At 37.6% G+C, this 21324-nt stretch overlaps 1 protein-coding gene across 1 annotated transcript in view; it reads left to right on the top strand.

Moving 5' to 3' along the window:
- Positions 1-21324, top strand: part of LOC150096475 (ciliogenesis and planar polarity effector 1-like) — a 614243-nt gene that overhangs the window by 162957 nt on the left and 429962 nt on the right. The window contains exon 7 of the mRNA XM_090408080.1: positions 8941-9455. Within this exon, the coding sequence (XP_090264206.1) occupies positions 8941-9455 (515 nt within the window). The remainder of the gene's footprint in view (positions 1-8940; positions 9456-21324) is intronic.

Raw genomic sequence — 21324 nt, 5'->3', positions numbered from 1 at the left:
GAACTGACATCCATTTTGCCATGCAAAATGGATGTTGTTTCTGCTCTTTGAGTTTGACTTTTCGAGTTAGCAGATTAGATAAACGGAACTCTTAAATTATAATAAGCTATAAAAGGAATTTAAAGACGATCAATTTGATTAAAAATGTATGGAGCTTTTTTTTTTCAGAAGGGAATAGAGAAAAGATAAATTATATGGAAATTAAAAACAGATAAATACATATCATGGTTCGATGGTCGGCTCATATGAAGGAAGAACAATTGAAATTACAAAGGATAAATCTTAAAGCTAAAACTAAAATTTATTTTTAATTGTCAGTTCCTCTTTAATATTTCTCCCCCCATATCCAGCTCCTATCCAGTACACATGAAATGTTTATTCCACTGAACAAGAAGAAACCTATGGTGTTGCCGTTGGCAAACACATTCCTGAATGTTAACAGCGTCAATTTCTTTCATAATAGCCTTGTTTTTAATGATACTGTCATTGATGCCATCTATTCAGTCTCCTTGTATTTCTCAGGACTCTCATATCTGTGTTCTCCAGTCTTTGATCAAAAGTTTTATTTCTAACCACACCCAGCTCTCAAATTCATAGGATAAAATTGGTTTGAACACTGTCTTGTATACAGCTAGTTTAGTCTTTTGACTAATCTCTCCCTTTTCCTTATAAAGTTATTCCATTCACTTTCTGCCATATCAGCTTTGCTAATTCTGCTGTCTGTTTCCAAATTTAAAAATATGAAATATTGGTTTGATAATTTATTAGCTGAATAAATTTAATTTGTAATTATTAACTGTAGACATGTATATTTTTTACTTGTCTCTATTAGTGAAAGTTTGCAAGGTTTTAATTATATTTCTTGACAGAATGTTGATGATGTTTGTTTTTGGTGAAAGTCATCCTATGTGTTGGTTTGCTTAATGTAAAATTATATCTTCTTAATACTGCAATTGCTCTCACTAAAGTAAGAACTAGTATATTATCTGGGCTTCTCTAATTTCTGCATAGACAAGATCTATAAAACTAGTTTTTCTTTGAGTTCACCAAATTTGTAAGGAATTTTTTATTTGTTTCATGTGTTAAGCGCTGGGAGGACATCATGTTGAAGGTTTAATGGAATTTTTACATCGCTAGGAAACGATTAAAAATTAATTTTAATGCTTCCAATATTTCGTCTCGCTCAATGCGACATCTTCATCGATTACATTGATAACTCTTGTAACACACACACATACACAAACACACACAAAGACAACACAATACTAAATGAAACACATGGGTGACTCTAAAGTCCTCTCTGGGTGGTTCGTCCTCTTTTGATGTTTATAGGTGGCCTTTGACATAAAGTGGTACCTCTGACAATTATTATTTCCCAAATTTTGGTAGTTTTATGAATTCATATTTATTTAATTTGGTTGATTTCTGTGTGCCACCGCATAGTCTGAAAACAATCTTTCCTTTTTGAATTTACTGTGGTGGAGCATGATGGTTTTCTTCCAGGAGATCCTGTGGGTTGTATCCAATACATTGTTTGCAAGGCCAGATTGCCCATAGTTGTGATTGCAGATGTATGATTTGTGTTCCTCTAAATGGATGGCTGCTGATCTATCTATCTGTCCAAAGTAAGCCAGCTTGCAAGAACAGGCTACTTTATATACTCCAGGCACAGAGAGAAAGGAGCTGATCTTTGGTAGAATGGATAAGGATGGCAAGCTTCAGGTTGGGCTTAAAAGCTGTGTAGAGTGTTGTATTTTTTTTAAAGATCTGGCTATGTTTTCTGATGTGCCACTGTTATATATCTACTTTGTCTTATTTTATGTTGATTGCGGCATTGTAAACATTCTACTTTACTTCACACTCTGTAATTTAACAAATTTATTTATTTTACGGCTGCATCAGTTAAACTACTTGTTGAGTGCAAGTTTGTAAGACATATGAACAAAGATAAAGCAGATATTATTCCCCACTAACTCTTACCTTTAATTTTTATCAGTCATGGCTTAACTTATCATTTAGCATGTCATAAATACTATCCCCTTATTAGTGAGATTTATACAGGTTCATATCTTTGTTGAATCAGTGCATTGACAGATCAGTCTCAGTGTATCATTCAGCAATCAATTTATTTGAACCTAGAAATCTATATTCACTGTTCAATTTCCATATAAACATTGACAATCAAATTTTGAGCCTTAGATAATTACTAGTAATTCATATCATCTGCCATATCAGCTTTGCTAATTTTGCTGTCTGTTTCCAAATTTAAAAATGTGAAATATTGGTTTGATAATTTATTAGCTGAATAAATTTAATTTGTAATTATTAACTGTAGACATGTCTTTTTCTTACTAGCGCTATTGCACAAACTGAATAAGAATTCATCAATATGGACTGATGGAATATCAGCATGTGTGCTAAAAGCACGTTCAGCTGAACTGGCCATTCGTTTGACCAGGATATTTAATATGAGTCTCAGAACAGGGAAGATTCTGTAGCAATGTATGGTAATTCCATTGCACAAGGGTGGTGCAAAGACTGATTTATCCAACTATCGACCAATTAGTATCTCAGGAGTGGTGGTGAAGATTTTGGAAAAATTGGTTAGGGCCTGCATTCAGATATGTTTTGACAGTGAATATCTACTTTGCAATGAACAACATGGGTTTACTAAGGTCATGTTTTAGCAACTTGCTCAAGTTCAATGTTACCATTGAACTAGACAAGAGGAATGGATACACCATGATACTTTTGGATTTTGCTAAGTCTTTTGACAGAATACAGCATGGCAGACTGTTGCATAAATTGGAAAAAATGGTTTGGGTTATACAATATTAGCATGGATAAGAGGATAGCTGACTGACAGATATCAAAAAGTGCTATACAGGGGATCTGGGTCTGCAAGGTTTAAGGTAACAAGTGGTGTACCACAAGGATCAGTGCTTGGTCCACTGTTATTTAATCTGTACATTAATGATATTGGGAAGGATTTGACAAGTGACATACAGTTATTTGCTGATGATGCAAAGAAAGGTAGGGTAATCAGGAATGCTGCGGATATGCAGTCTTTGCAGAATGATTTAAATAGGCTGGAATTGTGAGTTTGGGAAAATGGGTGTCAGTTCAATGTCATTAAATGTCAAGTCATTCACTTCGGCCTGATTAGACATCCAAGGTCATATTATATTGGTGGGATTAGGCTAGAAGAAACTGATGTGGCTAGGGATCTTGGAGTGTTAATAGATAGGAAGTTGAAGTTTAGGGGCCATGTAGCAAAGATTGCAAATACAACTCAAAAAATAATTGCAATGCTGAAATGAACGTTCACATGTAAAGATAAGGAGAATGTTATTTTGCCTCTTTACAAGGCTTTGATAAGACCTCACTTGGACTATTGTGCGCAGGTCTGGTCTCCTGGTTTCCGTTGTGATTCTGATATATTGGAGAGAGTACAAAGGAGAGTGTTAAAAATGATATCAGGATTGTGGAATACTGATTATGAAGACAGAATTGAGAATTTGTAGACTGCAGACACTAGCAAACAGGAGAAAGAGTGTTGATATGATTGAGACTTACAAACTTTTGAAAGGGTCATACAGGATTTCAATTTATGGAGGGTGGGGAAAGGACGAGAGGGCATCCTTGGAAGCTGAGAATGAAGGCCACCAATAAGGGTGTGAGGGCTAGATTTTTCTCTCAGAGGTTGGTGCATGATTGGAATGGATTGCCATTGGATGTTGTGAGTGCAAACAGTGTGAATGAATTCAACAATAAGTATGATGGCTGGTGTGTGTAGTATGTGGCCTCCCTTGATGAGTCTCTGACTCCCTGGAGGTCTCTCTTAATAATAATAATTCTATCTTGGGTCTCCTACAATTCTATGTTATAATCTGAGCACAACTTCTGGTATTCTTACCAGTCATCTTACTCATTAGACAATAGCTTTATCAAGCATATGCTCAGTTAACAATAACTTATGGTTATTATATATAATATAAACTTAATTTTAGAATAGGTACTCCTTCCTATATATCGATGTCACTAATACAGTTGACTGTGGACCAATACACGGTATATGATTTTGTCTGGAAGCACTTGCAAATCTCTCCTTGTACTTATGATGGATTATATATCATATAGTTCTTTCATTCACTACATTCCTTACTTGATTCCTTTGTCTATACAATCTTTCCTTTTTTAGGCTGTATGTGTTCCTCATTTCCTGTCTTTTCTTTTTCTTCTGCCATAATCTTTAACCTTTGGAGTCTCTTAACTAGCGATGTGGCAACATTGGCTGTTTGAGGGGGACTATCTCCTTTGAGCTGTCCATAGCTCCATGCAGCTTATTCCACTCATTCACCATTCTCCAAGTAAAAAACCTAGTTCTAACACCCTTACTAACTACACTCTTGCTCAGTTTTCATGGATGGCCCTTAGTTCTCCCACCACTACACTTGTTTTGAAAAATTTCCTCTGAATTAATCTTGTAAAAGTCCCTCAGTAATTTGAATGGCTCAATCATATCACTCCCTCTTCCACCTATCAACCATTTTCTGTAAGCTTTAGACAAAACTTGTAAAACAAACATGAAACATCATTATTAATATGAGATTTTACACCAAGGATGTAGAAGATGGTGATGGCATTTCTGAAATCCTTCTGAAATGAGGGCTGAGGAACGGAGGAGGAACTGATTATTTTTCTAATTCTGTAATCACTGTGGCTGTTGGAAAGGAAGGTGTTGTATATGTGGTTGGTTCAGTTGAAAGAGAGGTTTCACTGGAACGAAGATTAATGGCTGTATTGGTTAGAGATTTAATAATGCCATACAGTTGTGTGAGGGTTGCTGGTGGGAAAGTTTGGGAATGTATCTGCCTGTGTGGGTTTTCTGTATACAGTGAAGGAAAGGTTATCATTAGGAAGGCATGTTACTGAGGCATCTAGGAAGGGTAAACTATTGTTTTATTTCATTTTAAACTTTCATTTTCAGTAAAGTTTCATTTTCATTCTCCAAATACTTTATTTCAATCTTCATTCTCCAAATACTTTATTTCAATCTTCATTCTCACTACTTCTCACCTAGTTTTATCTCACTTTCATTACTTCGATTACTGAGATTTCCTCCCGTTAGGAGCCATCTTTGGAAACCGAGTAAGAGTAATTAGCCAGTTTGGAGGACTGGGCTAAGGAAAATGGATGTCAATTTAATGTGGCATAGTGTAAGGTTATGCATTTTGGAGTGAAAAGATTAGTAGCAGTATATCACATTGGTGGAACCGTACTCCAGGAGATTGATGAGGCCAGGGATTTGGGAGTGTTGGTGGATAGGGAGTTGAAGTTTAGGAGGCACGTTGCGAAAGTGGCTAAAACAGCTCATCAAATCACTTGGTTACTGAAAAATACTTAATGAGCAGAGAAACAAGTTATTGTTCCTCTATATCAAGCCCTGATAAGACCCGATCTGGACTACTGTGCCTAGATATGGGCGCCAGGGTTTCTTCTTGATGGGGAGGAGATGGAGAGGATCCAGAGACGAGTGACCAAGATGGTGGCAGGTCTGTGGAATGAACCTTATGAGAACAGATTGAAGATTTGTGGGTTGCAGAGATTGGACGATAGGTGAAGGAGTGGTGATATGATTGAGGCATTCAAATTACTGAAAGGGTTTCTATAAGATTAATCCGGAAGATATTTTTGAGAATAGGACTGGTGGTGGGAGAACTAGGGGCCATACATGGAAGCTTGACAAAAATGTGGTTAACAGGGATGTTAGAGCTAGGTTCTTTACTTGAATGAGTGGAATAAGCTACCAGAGTCTGTTGTGGGTCTATGACTGTGAATGAGTTTAAGGCGAGGTATGATAGATACTGTGTGAAAGACGAATAGTTGTTCTTTACATGATGTTAGGGCCTCCCTTGATGAGTCTGTCGACTCCTTGGAGTTGCCCGTAATAATAATAATAATAATAATAAAGTTATTAGAACTAGGTTTTTTGCTTGGAGAGTAGTGAATGAGTGGAATAGGTTGCCAGAGTTTGTTGTGGGTGCCATGATTGAGAATGAGTTCAAAGAAAAGTATGATAGATACTGCACAAATGTTGGATAGTGCTTGACATGATGTTTAGGGCCTCCCTCAATGAGTCTAAGGACTCTGAGTATCCCAAAATAATAATAATAGATCACACTCCTCCTCCCCCTCTGAAATATTCCACTTTATCACACCTTTCACACATCCTAATAGTCTCATTATTTTCCCTCATCCTCTCAGTACACATAAAACAATATGCACAGCCAGTTCTCTCTATCTAGCAAAAATTTAGTCTTTGAGCTGAATATGTACTAAATTTAAAATTAGACTGCCTGTTTTAATGATATAGAAACAAAATTTCAACATGAAATATTGCAAATGACTTATATATCCAATCTGGGGTGGAGGGAAAAAGCAGTACAGTAACTAAATGGTGTAATATTTACCAAATAAAAACACTGTTTACTCATCAAAAGTGCTATGATACTCCATAATGATGCTTCTTTGTTAAACTGATTTGAATACTTTGTTTACATATTTTTTTTCTGTAAATTAAAAATGCCAAGAAATTATATTCTTGGTTTCATCCTTTATCCAAGTATAAGCAAATAAAGTTTATGCATGAAGTAATTTCCCAACTGGGCTACTTGTATATAGAAGCTAATGGCTTCACATCCAATTCCTTAGTATCCCATAATACAATGCAGATATCCTTTTGGACATGTATAATTCTATGCATTATGGGAAGGGCCACTTCCCAAACTGGTTTCGACCTTTATTGAGGTCTCATCAGTGGGAGCCAGACTCAGAAGTGATACCAAAGTCGAATAATGCAGAAGTCATGTTTCTGTATACAAGCAGTTAAAAGATGTCAATAAATATCACTATAAAATTTAAATATTTAAAGTAAGAGATTTGTAAGAAAAGGATGATGTTGAAGGAATGCCGTGTGCATAAGGATGATGTCTGTTATGAAAGTTATAAGCAACAAGCTAGAATAGTCGCAACCGTTGTACGGAAAGCAAAGTCTGGGTATGAAAAGAAACTGGCTTTGCGTGCTAAAGACAACCCTCAAGAATTTTAGTGATATGCTGCAAGTAAAAGAAAGAATAATCATGAAAGAATAACTCTTCTAAATTACAGATGCAAAAGAGATTGTTCAGCTAATGACTGCCCATTTTGTTAAAAATTATCAACCTGGTGTAAACGACATTGAGCTCACTGCTACCTCTTCACTGGATGAAGAAACTCAGGCGTATGAGGACGAGGTATTAGAGCTGATGCACAATCTGAATAAGAATTCAGCAATAGGGATTGATGGGATATCAACACATGTGCTAAAAGAGTATTCAGCTGAAATGGCTATTTCTTTGACCAGGATGTTTAATATGAGTCTCAGAACAGGAAAGATTCCGCAGGAATGGAAAGAATGTATGGTAATTCCATTGCACAAGGGTGTTGCAAAGACCGATGTATCCAACTATCGACCAGTTAATATCTTAGGGGTGGTGGTGAAGATTTTGGAAAAATTGGTTAGGGCTTGCATTCAGAAAAGGGTTGATAGTGAATCTCTACTTGGCAATGCTCCACATGGGCTTACTAAGGGATGGTCATGTTTAGTAAAGTCATTCACTTCGGCTTGATTAGATATTCATTGTTGTATTTTATTGGTGGGATTATGCTAGAAGAAACTGATGAGGCTAGCCATCTTGGAGTGTTAGTAGATAGAAAGTTGAAGTTCAGGGGGGCATGTGGCAAAGATTGCAAATACAACTCAAAAAATAATTTCAATGCTGAAGCGAACATTCACATGTAAAGATAAGGATGTCATTTTGTCTCTTTACAAGACTCGATAAGACCTCACTTGGACTATTGTGCGCAGGTCTGGTCTCCTGGCTTCCGTTGTAATTCTGATATACTGGAGAGAGTGCAAAAATTAAAAATGATATCAGGATTATGGAATACTAATTATTTAGATTGATTGAGAATTTGTAGACTGCAGACACTAGCAAACAAAAGAAAGAGAGGTGATATGATTGAGACTTACAAACTTCTGAAAGGGTCATACAGGATTTCAATTTATGGAAGGTGGGGGAAAAGACGAGAGGGCATCCTTGGAAGCTAAGAATGAATTCTGCTAAGAAGGGTGTGAAGGCTTGATTTTTCTCTCACAAGGTGGTGTGTGATTGGAATGGATTGCCATTGGATGATGTGAGTGCAAGCATTGTGAATGAATTCAAGAATAAGTATGAAAGCTGGTGCCTGTGGTATGTGGCCTCCTTCGATGAGTCCCTGACTCTTTGGAGGTCTCTCTTTATAATAATAATATTTAAGATAAATAATATGTTGTGAAAATGATGTTTTGAGGCTAGTAAGAAATCTTAGAAATGTTGGAAAGAGTACTGCAAAAGAAATCTTGTGATATAACAGCTGATGGAAAGGATAATCTAGAATATTATTTTGAAAAATTATTAAATGAAGTAAAACATTGTGCAATTCATTATTATTATTATTATTTTTTGAGTCTTTGCTGCATTGTAGAATCTATTTTTACAGTTGGAAACTAGATTTTATGTCCTGAAGTGCATATGGTTATTATGGATTATTGTGTGATTAGGACAGTTTCAATAATTGACCCTATATCTACATCATTTCTTTTTAATTTCTTTAAATTGAAATGTGCCTTTTTTATATTTATGAGTTAATAATGTATTTTTTTTTATAATGTAACAATGTATTATTGTTATGATTATTTTCCAGTCTTTTCTATCTTTCTTTTGAGCTCTGAGATCTTTTCTTTTTTTTCCCTTAATATTTTCAAAATTTCGTACTTTTTATTTTGATTCTAATCTTTTTACTGAAAACTACATTTTCATTATTTAAGTTGAAATATGTGTTTTCTTTATATTTCAGGTTTTCCGACATTCAGAATATAAGTAAAGAAAACAGCTATTCTGAATTTGGAAGATATAAGTTTTCTTTGTCATCACATCATTTACTTCCTATTGTCGCTATATCTGATGGTTTCCGAGTACTTTGTTTGGATATAACATTAGCAACAGGAATTATTAATATTATGAAATCCTCATTAACATTAAGTTACAATTTGATTCATCCTATGTTTTGTAAATGCATTCAGCAGTGTAATTTCATTAATTCAGAAATAGCAAAAAATCATATTACAGGAGATTTTAATAGCACTAAAGTTACTCAAGTTCAATCTAGAATTAATTCTGAGTATGATTTACTAAACACAGGACAGGTATATTTAAATCATAGTGTTCTTGTGTCTGTGAAAGCATTGTTAACATCATGGGGTTTTGTAGCCTCTCTCAATTTTCCAGTTAAGGATGATGTTCATGAATTATGTGAAATGCTAGTTGATATATTGATGGAAACCATTTCTGTTCTTCTTTTATCTAATTTTGGTAAGTGTAAAAAAAAAATAACTACATATATTATATATATATATATATGTATTACTTTAGGTTCATTGTTTAACTGTTATTTTTTTAGAGAATTGGAATGTTTCAACCAAAACTTCTTGGTGAATATCTGACTAAATATTTACTACATAAAAGTCAATTTGAAGGTTATATGATCCCAATTTATGAGTACAAAAGAAGAAGTAAAAAATATCTACTCATATTAAACCATCTTTGGTAAATATGTGTACCATATTGCTATTCAGTTACTAAGTAACAATATAGTCTGCTCACCATACATCTCAAAAATTTGGCATTCTTACATCTTTAATTAATAGGGCACATAAAGTTTGCTCTTTTCCAGAAATCTTACAACAAGAACTTTCCATCATTAAAAAGTTAACGGTATCTAATAATTATCACCCTAATCAAATCCAACAGATTATTGAATCTTATGTTCCAATACCTAAGGTTTCTTCAACAGTTCGCAGAGTTCCAATCCCCTACATCCCAGGAATCTCAGAACCTATAGGTAGAATTTTAAAAAAGTACCAATTGATTTCCACTTATATTCCTATCAACAAAATTTCTTCCTTATTGCCTTCTACAAAAGATAAACTGTCATCTCCGTCTTTGACTGGCGTTTACAAAATTTCTTGTGAATGCGATGTTTCTTATTTTGGACAAACTGGCCATTCTGTGGAAAAAAGAATTAAAGAACATCAATATTATATTGATTACAACAAACCTCAGAAGTCTGGTCTAGCACAACACAGTATTACCACTACCCATAATATCCAGTGGGATAAAGCTATTCTACTTCATAGATGCAGGTTCAAATATGAACGCCTCTTTAAAGAAAGTTGTGAAGCTTTTTTACACCGACCGAATTTAAATCGAAATGATTGCCTCTCTCTCTCTCTCGAAGATCTGGAAGACTTTTATTTTATGTAATCATTAAAAACTAATTATCCTAAATATTAATTATTTATTAATTTCTTTGATTTCCTAGCTCGCGACAACATTGTATTTTAATAGGTGATCCACCAATATTTGTTACTTGTGTTCTATTCCTATCCGTTTGTAACACTGAAGATGTACTATTATTTTTAGTACAAAATATCTACCTTATTTATTAATTAAAGTTATTACTGTGGACTTACGTGTTGTTTTTAATAATAACATAAGGGAGTATAGTAGATTTGGAGAATGGTGATTGTCGAATGTGTTAATGTCGAGCATGAGTTCTTGGTGTGAGAGAGAGAGAGTGGTACTGAGAGAAGAAGTGGAATGTATGAAGAATAAGTTCAGAAGTGTGAAAGAAGAGATTATTATTATTAGAGGCTGACTAATGTGAGGTGATCAAGAGTAGAAATGTGAGAAAGAGAGAGAGATATGGGAATGATATGCAGAGAGAGAATGAAGGAACTAGGAGAAAGGACAGAATGAGAGGAAGGCGAAGTAGTGCAGGACCTTGGGATAGAGAGAGAGAGAGAGATTATAGGAATGCAGGTAAGTCGGAGTGCAAGAAGGGAAAGAGTATGAGAGGAGAGAGCGATGGTTGCAGGTGAGTAAGTAAGGAATGGAGCAGTGAGAGGTGTGATGTATGGAGATTGAATGATTCATGGAGTGTAAAATAGAATGTTAATAGAGTACTTTCATGGAGGAATGATAGACAGTGTGACTATGGTAATTGAGTTAGGTGAAAAGTGTGGATGAGATGATTGTGATGATGGGTATGCATGATCTGAGAAATATGAGATTAATGCATTTTGTTATATAGCAGAAGAGTGTGAAAGCAAAGATAATGAGAGTGCTGCTACCCAGGTATGATAATGCAGTAATGAAAGGCATGATAGTGAGAATAAGTTGTATTGTGTGGATGTTTGGAGTGCATTTGAGGATAGAAGAGAGCTGTATGCAAGAGATAGACTGCATTTAAACATGGAAGGGCATAAGCATCTGGAGAGAGTGTTGTTCTCTGGACAAATATGAGAGTGTTAGTGCAGAGAAGCTAGAGGTAGGGCAAGTGGAAGTGGGGGCATCCTCTGTGGCTTCTTATGGGAATATTCACTTGGGAGAAAGGTGAACATAAGGTATAATACAAAGCCCAACCAATGCAATCTGGAGGGAATAATAACAGGCACAAATGGTGACAATGCATTGTTGTTTCTTTGTACAAATACCCTGATCATGCCACATACGAATTATTGTGTGTGGATTTCAATACGATAAATTATCCTTAGAGTACAGAGGCAGATAACAAAAATGTTATCAGGACTGTATATTTAGGCTTGTGGACTTTGCAGTCCACAAGCCTGAATATACAGGCTTGTGGACTGCAAAGTTTGGTAGATAGAAGAATGAGAAGTGATATGATTGAGACATTTAATATGTTGAGAGGTGGTTACAGGTTTGACACTGGAGAGTTCTTTTGTATGGCAGAACATGGGGAAGAAGAAAGGCAAGGGACAATCCCTCAAAGTTATAATGGAAGTTGTGAGCAAAAAGATCAGGAATGGCTTTTTTGCATGGCTGATGGTTGGACCGTGGAATGCATTTCCTGATAGGGTAAGTGAGAGCACGAATGGCAAATGAGTTTAAGAAGTGGTATAATATTCTTTGTGTTGTCTAGGATGGGCCTCTCACAGTGAGTTTTGTGATCCATGGAGGTCCTGAATAATAATAATAGTATTTGCAAAATTGGAGACATAAAATTACATTATCTGTCTTTGTGCATCATCATCAGCCATTGTCTATCCGCTGTTGGATGAAGGCCTTTCCAAGATTACTCTAAAACTGTCTGTCCATGGCTCTCTTTTCCCATGTCACTCCTGCAAATCTGATGATATTATCAATTCACCGTGATTTAGGTCAGCATCATGGTCATTTTTCCTCTCATGAAATCCAATCCAGTACTATTTTTGTCTGTCGTTGATCTTGTCTTTGAGCAATATGACCAGCCCATTCCCACTTCAGATGTTCCATTCTTCCTCTGATGTCAGAGACTTTGGTTTGATTTCTTGTCCACATATTCCTTTTGTGATCCAGTCTTGTGATGCCAAGCATATTTCTTTCCATACTAAATTGCACTGTTCTTAATTTTCGAATTTCATTTGCATTTAGTGTCCATGTTTCACAGCCATATGTCAATATAGGAAGAATACAGTGGATAAAAACTTTTCTTTTCTGGTAGTTGGCTTTTGAATATTGAATGTAGTTTTCCAAATGCTTCCCACCCAAGCATTGTGCATCTTTAATTTCATCCATGATATTTTGTCCCATTGATATCTGTTGTCCTAAGTATATGTAATGATCTACTTAACTGGTAATTAGTTTACGGAATTAACAACGCATATAAAGTATATTATATTATAATTACAGCTATTTTGCCTGCTTCAGTTTCGGAGTACCCCTGATTAAATGTCATTGGCTATTTACTCATGGGTTCTTAGGGCATTATGAGTGTAGATGTACTAAAAAGTATATGTAGCTTAAGGAATAGAAAATTGTACATACCTTTTTCTGGGTGTTGTGGTTTTCCTCTGTCTGCGATGTCGAGAACTGCAGAGTGTGTGTGGTGTGTGTGTGGGGGGGGGGGGGGTAGGCAGTTTGGTAGAATAAGTTAGAAAAACCCGGGTTTTTTTCGTAATATATAGAAACATATATTTTTATATAGGGTGGGAAAAAAAGTGAAAGGGTTAATTTTTTTAAAATAGGGAGGGGGAAGGGGAAAGGTGGTTGACGGGGTGTGGACCGTTTCAACTATTCGTGGTCATCATCGGAACATATTGGGAAAGTGGAAGCTATGTCAGGTCAGGTGGGTGCTTCAGAGGTGTTTGTGTTGTCTCCTATTGGTCGGGGTTGTGACCTCAATTTAATGTTGTGAAGCTTCCAAACCTCGGAGATTATGTAGGGCCTGTGTACATTGATCGAGTTCGCGTCACACGTTATAGCTATTGTTTCTGATATTCTGAGCATTGTTTCATTGTCTTGTCTGTCTATTATGATGGCCTTGTCTATCTGCGGGGTGTGTTTTTGTTCAAGGGCGTGAACAGCTATTTCCGTTTTTCCTGTGCTTTGTATACGATTTTTCTTTTTAATGTTGCGTTTTTTAGTGTTTAAATGTTCTTGAATAGGGATGTTACAGTCACGGAAGTGTTCTTGTAGTCTTGCCCATAAAGACCTGATGGTGGAACCTATGTAGGTGATGTCACAGTCTTTTTGGCAGGGAAATTTGTAGACTACATTGTGCTGTTCAAATATATCTTTTTGTGTGTGGGGTTTGGTGGATTTTAGGAGGTTTGCCAGTTTTTGGCTTGTGGTGAATACCAGTTTGTAGTCAGTATGTTTGAAGATGTATTTATAGGCTTTGTATGTGTTTTGGGTGTATGGTAGTTTGATAATTTTTTGTGTAGGGAAGTTCGTTTTGGTACTTGGGTTGTTTTGGCGGTTTTTTGCCGTCTTGTTTGCGTAGCTAATCAGTTGTGTAGGATAGTTGCGATTTAAGAAGATCTGTGTTAGTTTTTTTATTTCAGCATTTAGACTATTTTGATTGGTTGAAAATTTGTGAGCATTTATGAATTGTGATAAGATGACGGATTTTTTAACGGAATACGGATGGTATGAGTGAAAATGGAGGTAGTTTCCGATGTGTGAGGGTTTGTGGTATATTTTCGTGGCTATTTTGTTGTGTGTTCTGGTTAATGTCAAGTTTAAGAAGTTGATGGATTTGTTCTGTTCGGTTTCTGTGGTGAATTTTAACCTGTTGCTGTAGCTGTTTAGGGATGTTTTTAAGGTGGTGATGTGTGTGGGATTGCCAATGCACAGAATATCGTCCACGTATCTGCCATAGAAGGTGATGCCGGGGGGAAGGGAAGGGTGGAGTAGAAGTGATTCTATATGTGCCAGGAATAATTCCGCTAGTTGTCCACTGATGTTTTGGCCCATGGGGAGTCCGAAGATTTGTATGTACATGTTGTTGTTGAACTTGAAGAAGTTTGCCGAGATTACTAGTTTTATTAAGTTGATAATGTCAATGGGCGTTAGTTTAGTACGAGAGTGTAGGGTGTGGTCTTCTGTGAGTAGTGTGTGTACGATGTCTAAAGTTCTGGGGACGTCCACGTTAGTGTATAAAGAGGCCGCATCTAAAGACGTGAGGATGTCTTCTTGGGATAGGGTTAGGTCTTTTATTTTATTGAAAAGGTCGTCCGTGTTTTTTATCATGAAGTTTGACGTTGTGGTTAGTGGTTTGAGGAGTTTCGCTACGAATTTTGATAAAGGGGCTGTGGTGGTATTTTTGTAGGAGACTATTGGTCTCATCGGGTACCCGTCTTTGTGGGTTTTTATTTGTCCGAACATACAAGGGGTACGTGTGGTGCGGGGGATTGTGTTTTTCAGTGTGGTTTTGTCAATTTTATTATCATTTTTTAGGATGTGTAGGGTATCGTTGATTTGTTTTATGAGGTCGGAGGTGGGGTCAATTTGTATTTTTCGGTAGGTGTGTGGGTCGGTTAAGATGGCTGTTATCTTGTTGTGGTAATCGGCTTGGTTTGTGATGACTACGGTGTCCGCTTTATTGATAATAATGTTCGGGTTCTTCTTTAGGGATAGAAGGGCTTCTTGTAAGTTGGGGGGGATGTTGGGTTTAATTATTATTTTACTGTTTATGATGTTGTTAATTTTGTGGAATATAGTTTCTTTGTTAGGGTCATACTCTAATTTCGCTTGCATTTCGGTAATGATGTCACTGTTTTGTATGTATTTTGGGGAAACACCAAAGTTTAATCCTTTGTTCAGGATGGTGATTTCGTCGGGCGTGAGATTGTGGTGTGATAGATTGATAATGGAATTGTTTTTTGTTGGTTCTAAGGCGGAAATATCCGAAGGGTTGGAAGCAGCGCGATTGTTGTATTGGGTGTTTGTTAGTGTGTACCATTTCTTTGCGTGTCGATCTTCTAATAATAGCGTGTAGTCGTTGATGTGTGATTGGGTATTATCCCAAAAAACTGCCCATTCGTTAGTGGTTAGTAGCTTTTTCAATCTGTTTTTTGTTTTGTGAATGTTTGAATATGCTTGTTGTTTCTTTTTAAATCTGTTGTTTATGGCTTGTTTTATGAGGGCACGGGATGCTCGGTAGCAGATTTGTTTATTTCCGTGAATTGTGCTGTTGCCGCGTACCGTCGCGAATTTTGGTGTGATGTTGTGATCGAGGCATTTTTTGAGGAAAGTTATGTGTATTTTTTGAGCGGTGTATGTTAGGATGGTTTTTTGGTATGTACTTTTTGTAAAGTTTATGCACTCATTGAACATGTGACGTGCGGCCATGACATAGGCTTATGTTGGTATGTGCGTTAGGTGAAGGCTAACTTTTATGGTGTTTGTGATCGAGGGGGGGGTTTGGGGGTTGGTGGGGGAATTATGAGTGGAGAGCCAATGTTAGGGGTTGTATGGTTATAAGACACAAGAAAATTATGTATATTATTTCTGGGAAAACTTGCATGTTACTCCTCATTATAAACTATTATAATTACAGCTATTTTGCCTGCTTCAGTTTCGGAGTACCCCTGATTAAATGTCATTGGCTATTTACTCATGGGTTCTTAGGGCATTATGAGTGTAGATGTACTAAAAAGTATATGTAGCTTAAGGAATAGAAAATTGCACATACCTTTTTCTGGGTGTTGTGGTTTTCCTCTGTCTGCGATGTCGAGAACTGCAGAGTGTGTGTGGTGTGTGTGTGTGGGGGGGGTAGGCAGTTTGGTAGAATAAGTTAGAAAAACCCGGGTTTTTTTCGTAATATATAGAAACATATATTTTTATATAGGGTGGGAAAAAAAGTGAAAGGGTTAATTTTTTTAAAATAGGGAGGGGGAAGGGGAAAGGTGGTTGACGGGGTGTGGGCCGTTTCAACTATTCGTGGTCATCATCGGAACATATTGGGAAAGTGGAAGCTATGTCAGGTCGGGTGGGTGCTTCAGAGGTGTTTGTGTTGTCTCCTATTGGTCGGGGTTGTGACCTCAATTTAATGTTGTGAAGCTTCCAAACCTCGGAGATTATGTAGGGCCTGTGTACGTTGATCGAGTTCGCGTCACACTTTATAGCTATTGTTTCCGATATTCTGAGCATTGTTTCATTGTCTTGTCTGTCTATTATGATGGCCTTGTCTATCTGCGGGGTGTGTTTTTGTTCAAGGGCGTGAACAGCTATTTCCGTTTTTCCTGTGCTTTGTATACGATTTTTCTTTTTAATGTTGCGTTTTTTAGTGTTTAAATGTTCTTGAATAGGGATGTTACAGTCACGGAAGTGTTCTTGTAGTCTTGCCCATAAAGACCTGATGGTGGAACTTGTGTAGGTGATGTCACAGTCTTTTTGGCAGGGAAATTTGTAGACTACATTGTGCTGTTCAAATATATCTTTTTGTGTGTGGGGTTTGGTGGATTTTAGGAGGTTTGCCAGTTTTTGGCTTGTGGTGAATACCAGTTTGTAGTCAGTATGTTTGAAGATGTATTTATAGGCTTTGTATGTGTTTTGGGTGTATGGTAGTTTGATAATTTTTTGTGTAGGGAAGTTCGTTTTGGTACTTGGGTTGTTTTGGCGGTTTTTTGCCGTCTTGTTTGCGTAGCTAATCAGTTGTGTAGGATAGTTGCGATTTAAGAAGATCTGTGTTAGTTTTTTTATTTCAGCGTTTAGACTATTTTGATTGGTTGAAAATTTGTGAGCATTTATGAATTGTGATAAGATGACGGATTTTTTAACGGAATACGGATGGTATGAGTGAAAATGGAGGTAGTTTCCGATGTGTGAGGGTTTGTGGTATATTTTCGTGGCTATTTTGTTGTGTGTTCTGGTTAATGTCAAGTTTAAGAAGTTGATGGATTTGTTCTGTTCGGTTTCTGTGGTGAATTTTAACCTGTTGCTGTAGCTGTTTAGGGATGTTTTTAAGGTGGTGATGTGTGTGGGATTGCCAATGCACAGAATATCGTCCACGTATATGCCATAGAATGTGATGCCGGGGGGAAGGGAAGGGTGGAGTAGAAGTGATTCTGTATGTGCCAGGAATAATTCCGCTAGTTGTCCACTGATGTTTTGGCCCATGGGGAGTCCGAAGATTTGTATGTACATGTTGTTGTTGAACTTGAAGAAGTTTGCCGAGATTGCTGCTAAAGTATATTAATTAAAGGTAACTTTAATGAATGACTTCTATATTTCGGCAATGTCACATTGCCATCTTTGGGAACATAAAGATATGGTATGTGCACTCAGGAACTAACACAAAGCAAATGAGGAAGAAAGCAAGAAACTAATATTGTTCCTAAAGTCCTAATGGGTGCCCTCTTGTGGGCTAATTTGGTAGTCTTGGCAGTTGGGCTGAAGTTCTCATAATGAAAGTCTCCCAAATTTGGGGCGTTTTTTAGAAACGTTTTTTAGAGCTGCTGAAGATTCTTTGAATAATCTTTCGTATTTAAACTTGCTGCGATAGATTATTTTTGTTTTCTTCCAACGAATTTTATGGTGGGTATCTAAGGCATGGTCAGCCAGCCCAGAGCGGCTGTACTGGTGAAACCGGATGTAGTCTTGGTGTTCTGAAATCCTGATATTTGTTGTTCTGCCTGTTTGGCCAAAGTAGGACAGTTTGCAGCTGCAAGGGACCTGGTATACACAGTAGGTCTAGGGGAAGTGGTTGGTCTTTGGTAGAGCGGATAAGGGATGCCAACTTTTTATATGGTCTGTAACAGGAAGTAAGGTCATATTTTTTGAGGATATTGGTTATTTTTTCAGAGGTGCCCTGGATGTAGGGGATGGTGATAGACTTGGTGTAATCTTTCTTGTGGAGGGGGGTTGTGGTTTACAGGTTTTAGTATTTTTTGGGGTTATAGCCATTGGCTAAGAAAGTGTTGAGGATGTGGTTTAGTTCAATAGTCAAGGCCTTGTCATCTGAGCAGATTAATTTTGCCCTGTTACATAGTGTTTTTATCACCCCATATTGTTGTGAGGCGGGGTGGTGGGATTGCTGGTGAATGTATCTGCCAGTGTGGGTGGGTTTTCTGTAAACAGAGAAAACCAAAGATCCATCAAGCTGGCGGGTGATTAAAGTGTCTAGGAAGGGGAGGGTGTTGTTTTCCTCTTTTTCTAAGGTGAACTGGACTCTGGGATGTTGGTTGTTTAAGTGTGTTAGGAAGGAGTGGAGTGTGTCTGAGCCATGTGGCCAAATAGCAAACACATCATCCACATAACGAAGCCAAATAGTGGGTTTTTGTGGGGCGGAGTTTAAGGCTTTCTCTTCAAATGTCTCCATAAAGAAATTGGCGAAGGGTGGCAAAAGTGGTGAACCCATGGCTGTCCCCTCTATCTGTTTGTAGAACTTTCCTTGCCAAACGAAATAGCCTGAGTTCATTGTGAACTGAAATAGGGCAGAGATATCGGGAGGAAACTTGGCTTGGATGAGCTCAAGGGTTTCTTTGAATGGGACATTAGTGAATAGGAAGGAGACGTCAAAACTGACCATTATGTCAGTGTGTTGGAGTGTGAGGTTTTCTATACTGGCTTTAAAGTGGGCCGAGTTTTTTATGTGTGATGGTGTGTTGCCAGTGTAGTGTGTGAGCGTTTTGGCTAAATGTTTGGCTAATTTATATGTGGGGGAATCAATGCCATCCATTATGGTACGCAATGGCACATTTTGTTTATGTATTTTTGGGAGTCCATATAATCGGGGGGGTTTAGAGTTATAAGGTTTAAGTTTGTTGGTGACTTCCACAGGCCAAGAAGTGACTTTCTTAAGGAGTCTGTGGATAGTTCTAATCTGAGAGCTGATCGGATTATATCAATGGGGAGGTAAGTAGTACGGTCTCGTACTAAAGAATTTAGCTTACCTTTGTAGTCTTTTTGATTGAGTACCACAGTGGCGCTTCCCTTATCAGCTTTGGTGATTACTATTTTTTTGTTGTTTTTTTTCAATTCTTGTAGGGCTGTATATTCGTTTTTGGATAAGTTGGATTTTTGAGGTTTGGCTTTAGTGAGAATACCGACTACATCCAGTCTCACGTTGGTGGCGATATGGTTAGGCAGGTTGCGAATTCCACGCTCTATTTGGATCATGATTTCTTCAGCAGGTATCCTTTTAGGAGCTAGGGCGAAATTGTGACCATGTGAAAGTGCGGCGAGTGCTTCAGGCTTTAAAACTGCCGACGAGAGGTTGACTACAGTGTTGAGTGGTGGCTGGGATACAGAAGTAGAAGTCTTGTCAGGTTTTCGTATTTTTTCACATGCCAACTACATATTTTTTCGAATTCCTTTCTTGCCGATGTGCATGAGATGTCATGAAGTATAGACCGTAGATCAAGGCCGAGTGTATTAGAAAGCTCTTCTTCTAGCGCCCGTAAGGTTTTGTTTTCATCGGCAAGGAGAACGCGCGTCGCGGTAATTTGTTCTCTTAACAGGGCGAAGCTAGTGCGGTTATAAATGCGTAGAGCTTTCTCGGAAGTGAAACGGTGCTTCAATTTCACACAATTAGGGATCACTTTGTTATCACGGCAGCGTTTTAGGAACGTCAGACGATTTATTTGCCTTGATATCTTCAACCTCAATTTGCCGTATTGACGGGCCTTTCGTGCGATTGCATCTCCGTGGATGATCATGATTCTAGTAGTAAGACTTATACGTTGGTTAGACATAACTGGTAATTAGTTTACGGAATTAACAACGCATATAAAGTATATTAATTAAAGGTAACTTTAATGAATAACTTCTATATTTCGGCAATGTGACATTGCCATCCCTAAGATGGCAATGTCACATTGAATATAATCCGACCGGCTCTCAGATTAGGAACTATCCACAGACTCCTTAAGAAAGTCACTTCTTGGCCTGTGGAAGTCACCAACAAACTTAAACCTTATAACTCTAGACCCCCCCGATTATATGGACTTCCAAAAATACATAAACAAAATGTGCCATTGCGTCCCATAGTGGATGGCATTGATTCCCCCACATATAAATTAGCCAAACATTTACCCAAAACGCTCACACACTACACTGGCAACACACCATCACACATAAAAAACTCGGCCCACTTTAAAGCCAGTATAGAAAACCTCACACTCCAACACACTGACATAATGGTCAGTTTTGACGTCTCCTCCCTATTCACTAATGTCCCATTCAAAGAAACCCTTGAGCTCATCCAAGCCAAGTTTCCTCCCGATATCTCTGCCCTATTTCAGTTCACAATGAACTCAGGCTATTTCGTTTGGCAAGGAAAGTTCTACAAACAGATAGAGGGGACAGCCATGGGTTCACCACTTTCGCCACCCTTGGCCAATTTCTTTATGGAGACATTTGAAGAGAAAGCCTTAAACTCCGCCCCACAAAAACCCACTATTTGGCTTCGTTATGTGGATGATGTGTTTGCTATTTGGCCACATGGCTCAGACACACTCCACTCCTTCCTAACACACTTAAACAACCAGCATCCCAGAGTCCAGTTCACCTTAGAAAAAGAGGAAAACAACACCCTCCCCTTCCTAGACACTTTAATCACCCGCCAGCTTGATGGATCTTTGGTTTTCTCTGTTTACAGAAAACCCACCCACACTGGCAGATACATTCACCAGCAATCCCACCACCCCGCCTCACAACAATATGGGGTGATAAAAACACTATGTAACAGGGCAAAATTAATCTGCTCAGATGACAAGGCCCTGACTATTGAACTAAACCACATCCTCAACACTTTCTTAGCCAATGGCTATAACCCCCAAAAAATACTAAAACCTGTAAACCACAACCCCCCTCCACAATAAAGATTACACCAAGTCTATCACCATCCCCTACATCCAGGGCACCTCTGAAAAAATAACCAATATCCTCAAAA

The sequence above is a fragment of the Typopeltis vanoorti genome, chromosome 18 (genome assembly GCF_054136105.1).
Source record: "Typopeltis vanoorti isolate ZY-2024b chromosome 18, IOZ_Tvanoo_1.0, whole genome shotgun sequence".
Lineage (NCBI taxonomy): Eukaryota > Metazoa > Arthropoda > Arachnida > Uropygi > Thelyphonidae > Typopeltis > Typopeltis vanoorti.
Note: the sequence above shows the minus strand (reverse complement) of the source record. Positions and strands in the feature narration are given on the sequence as shown.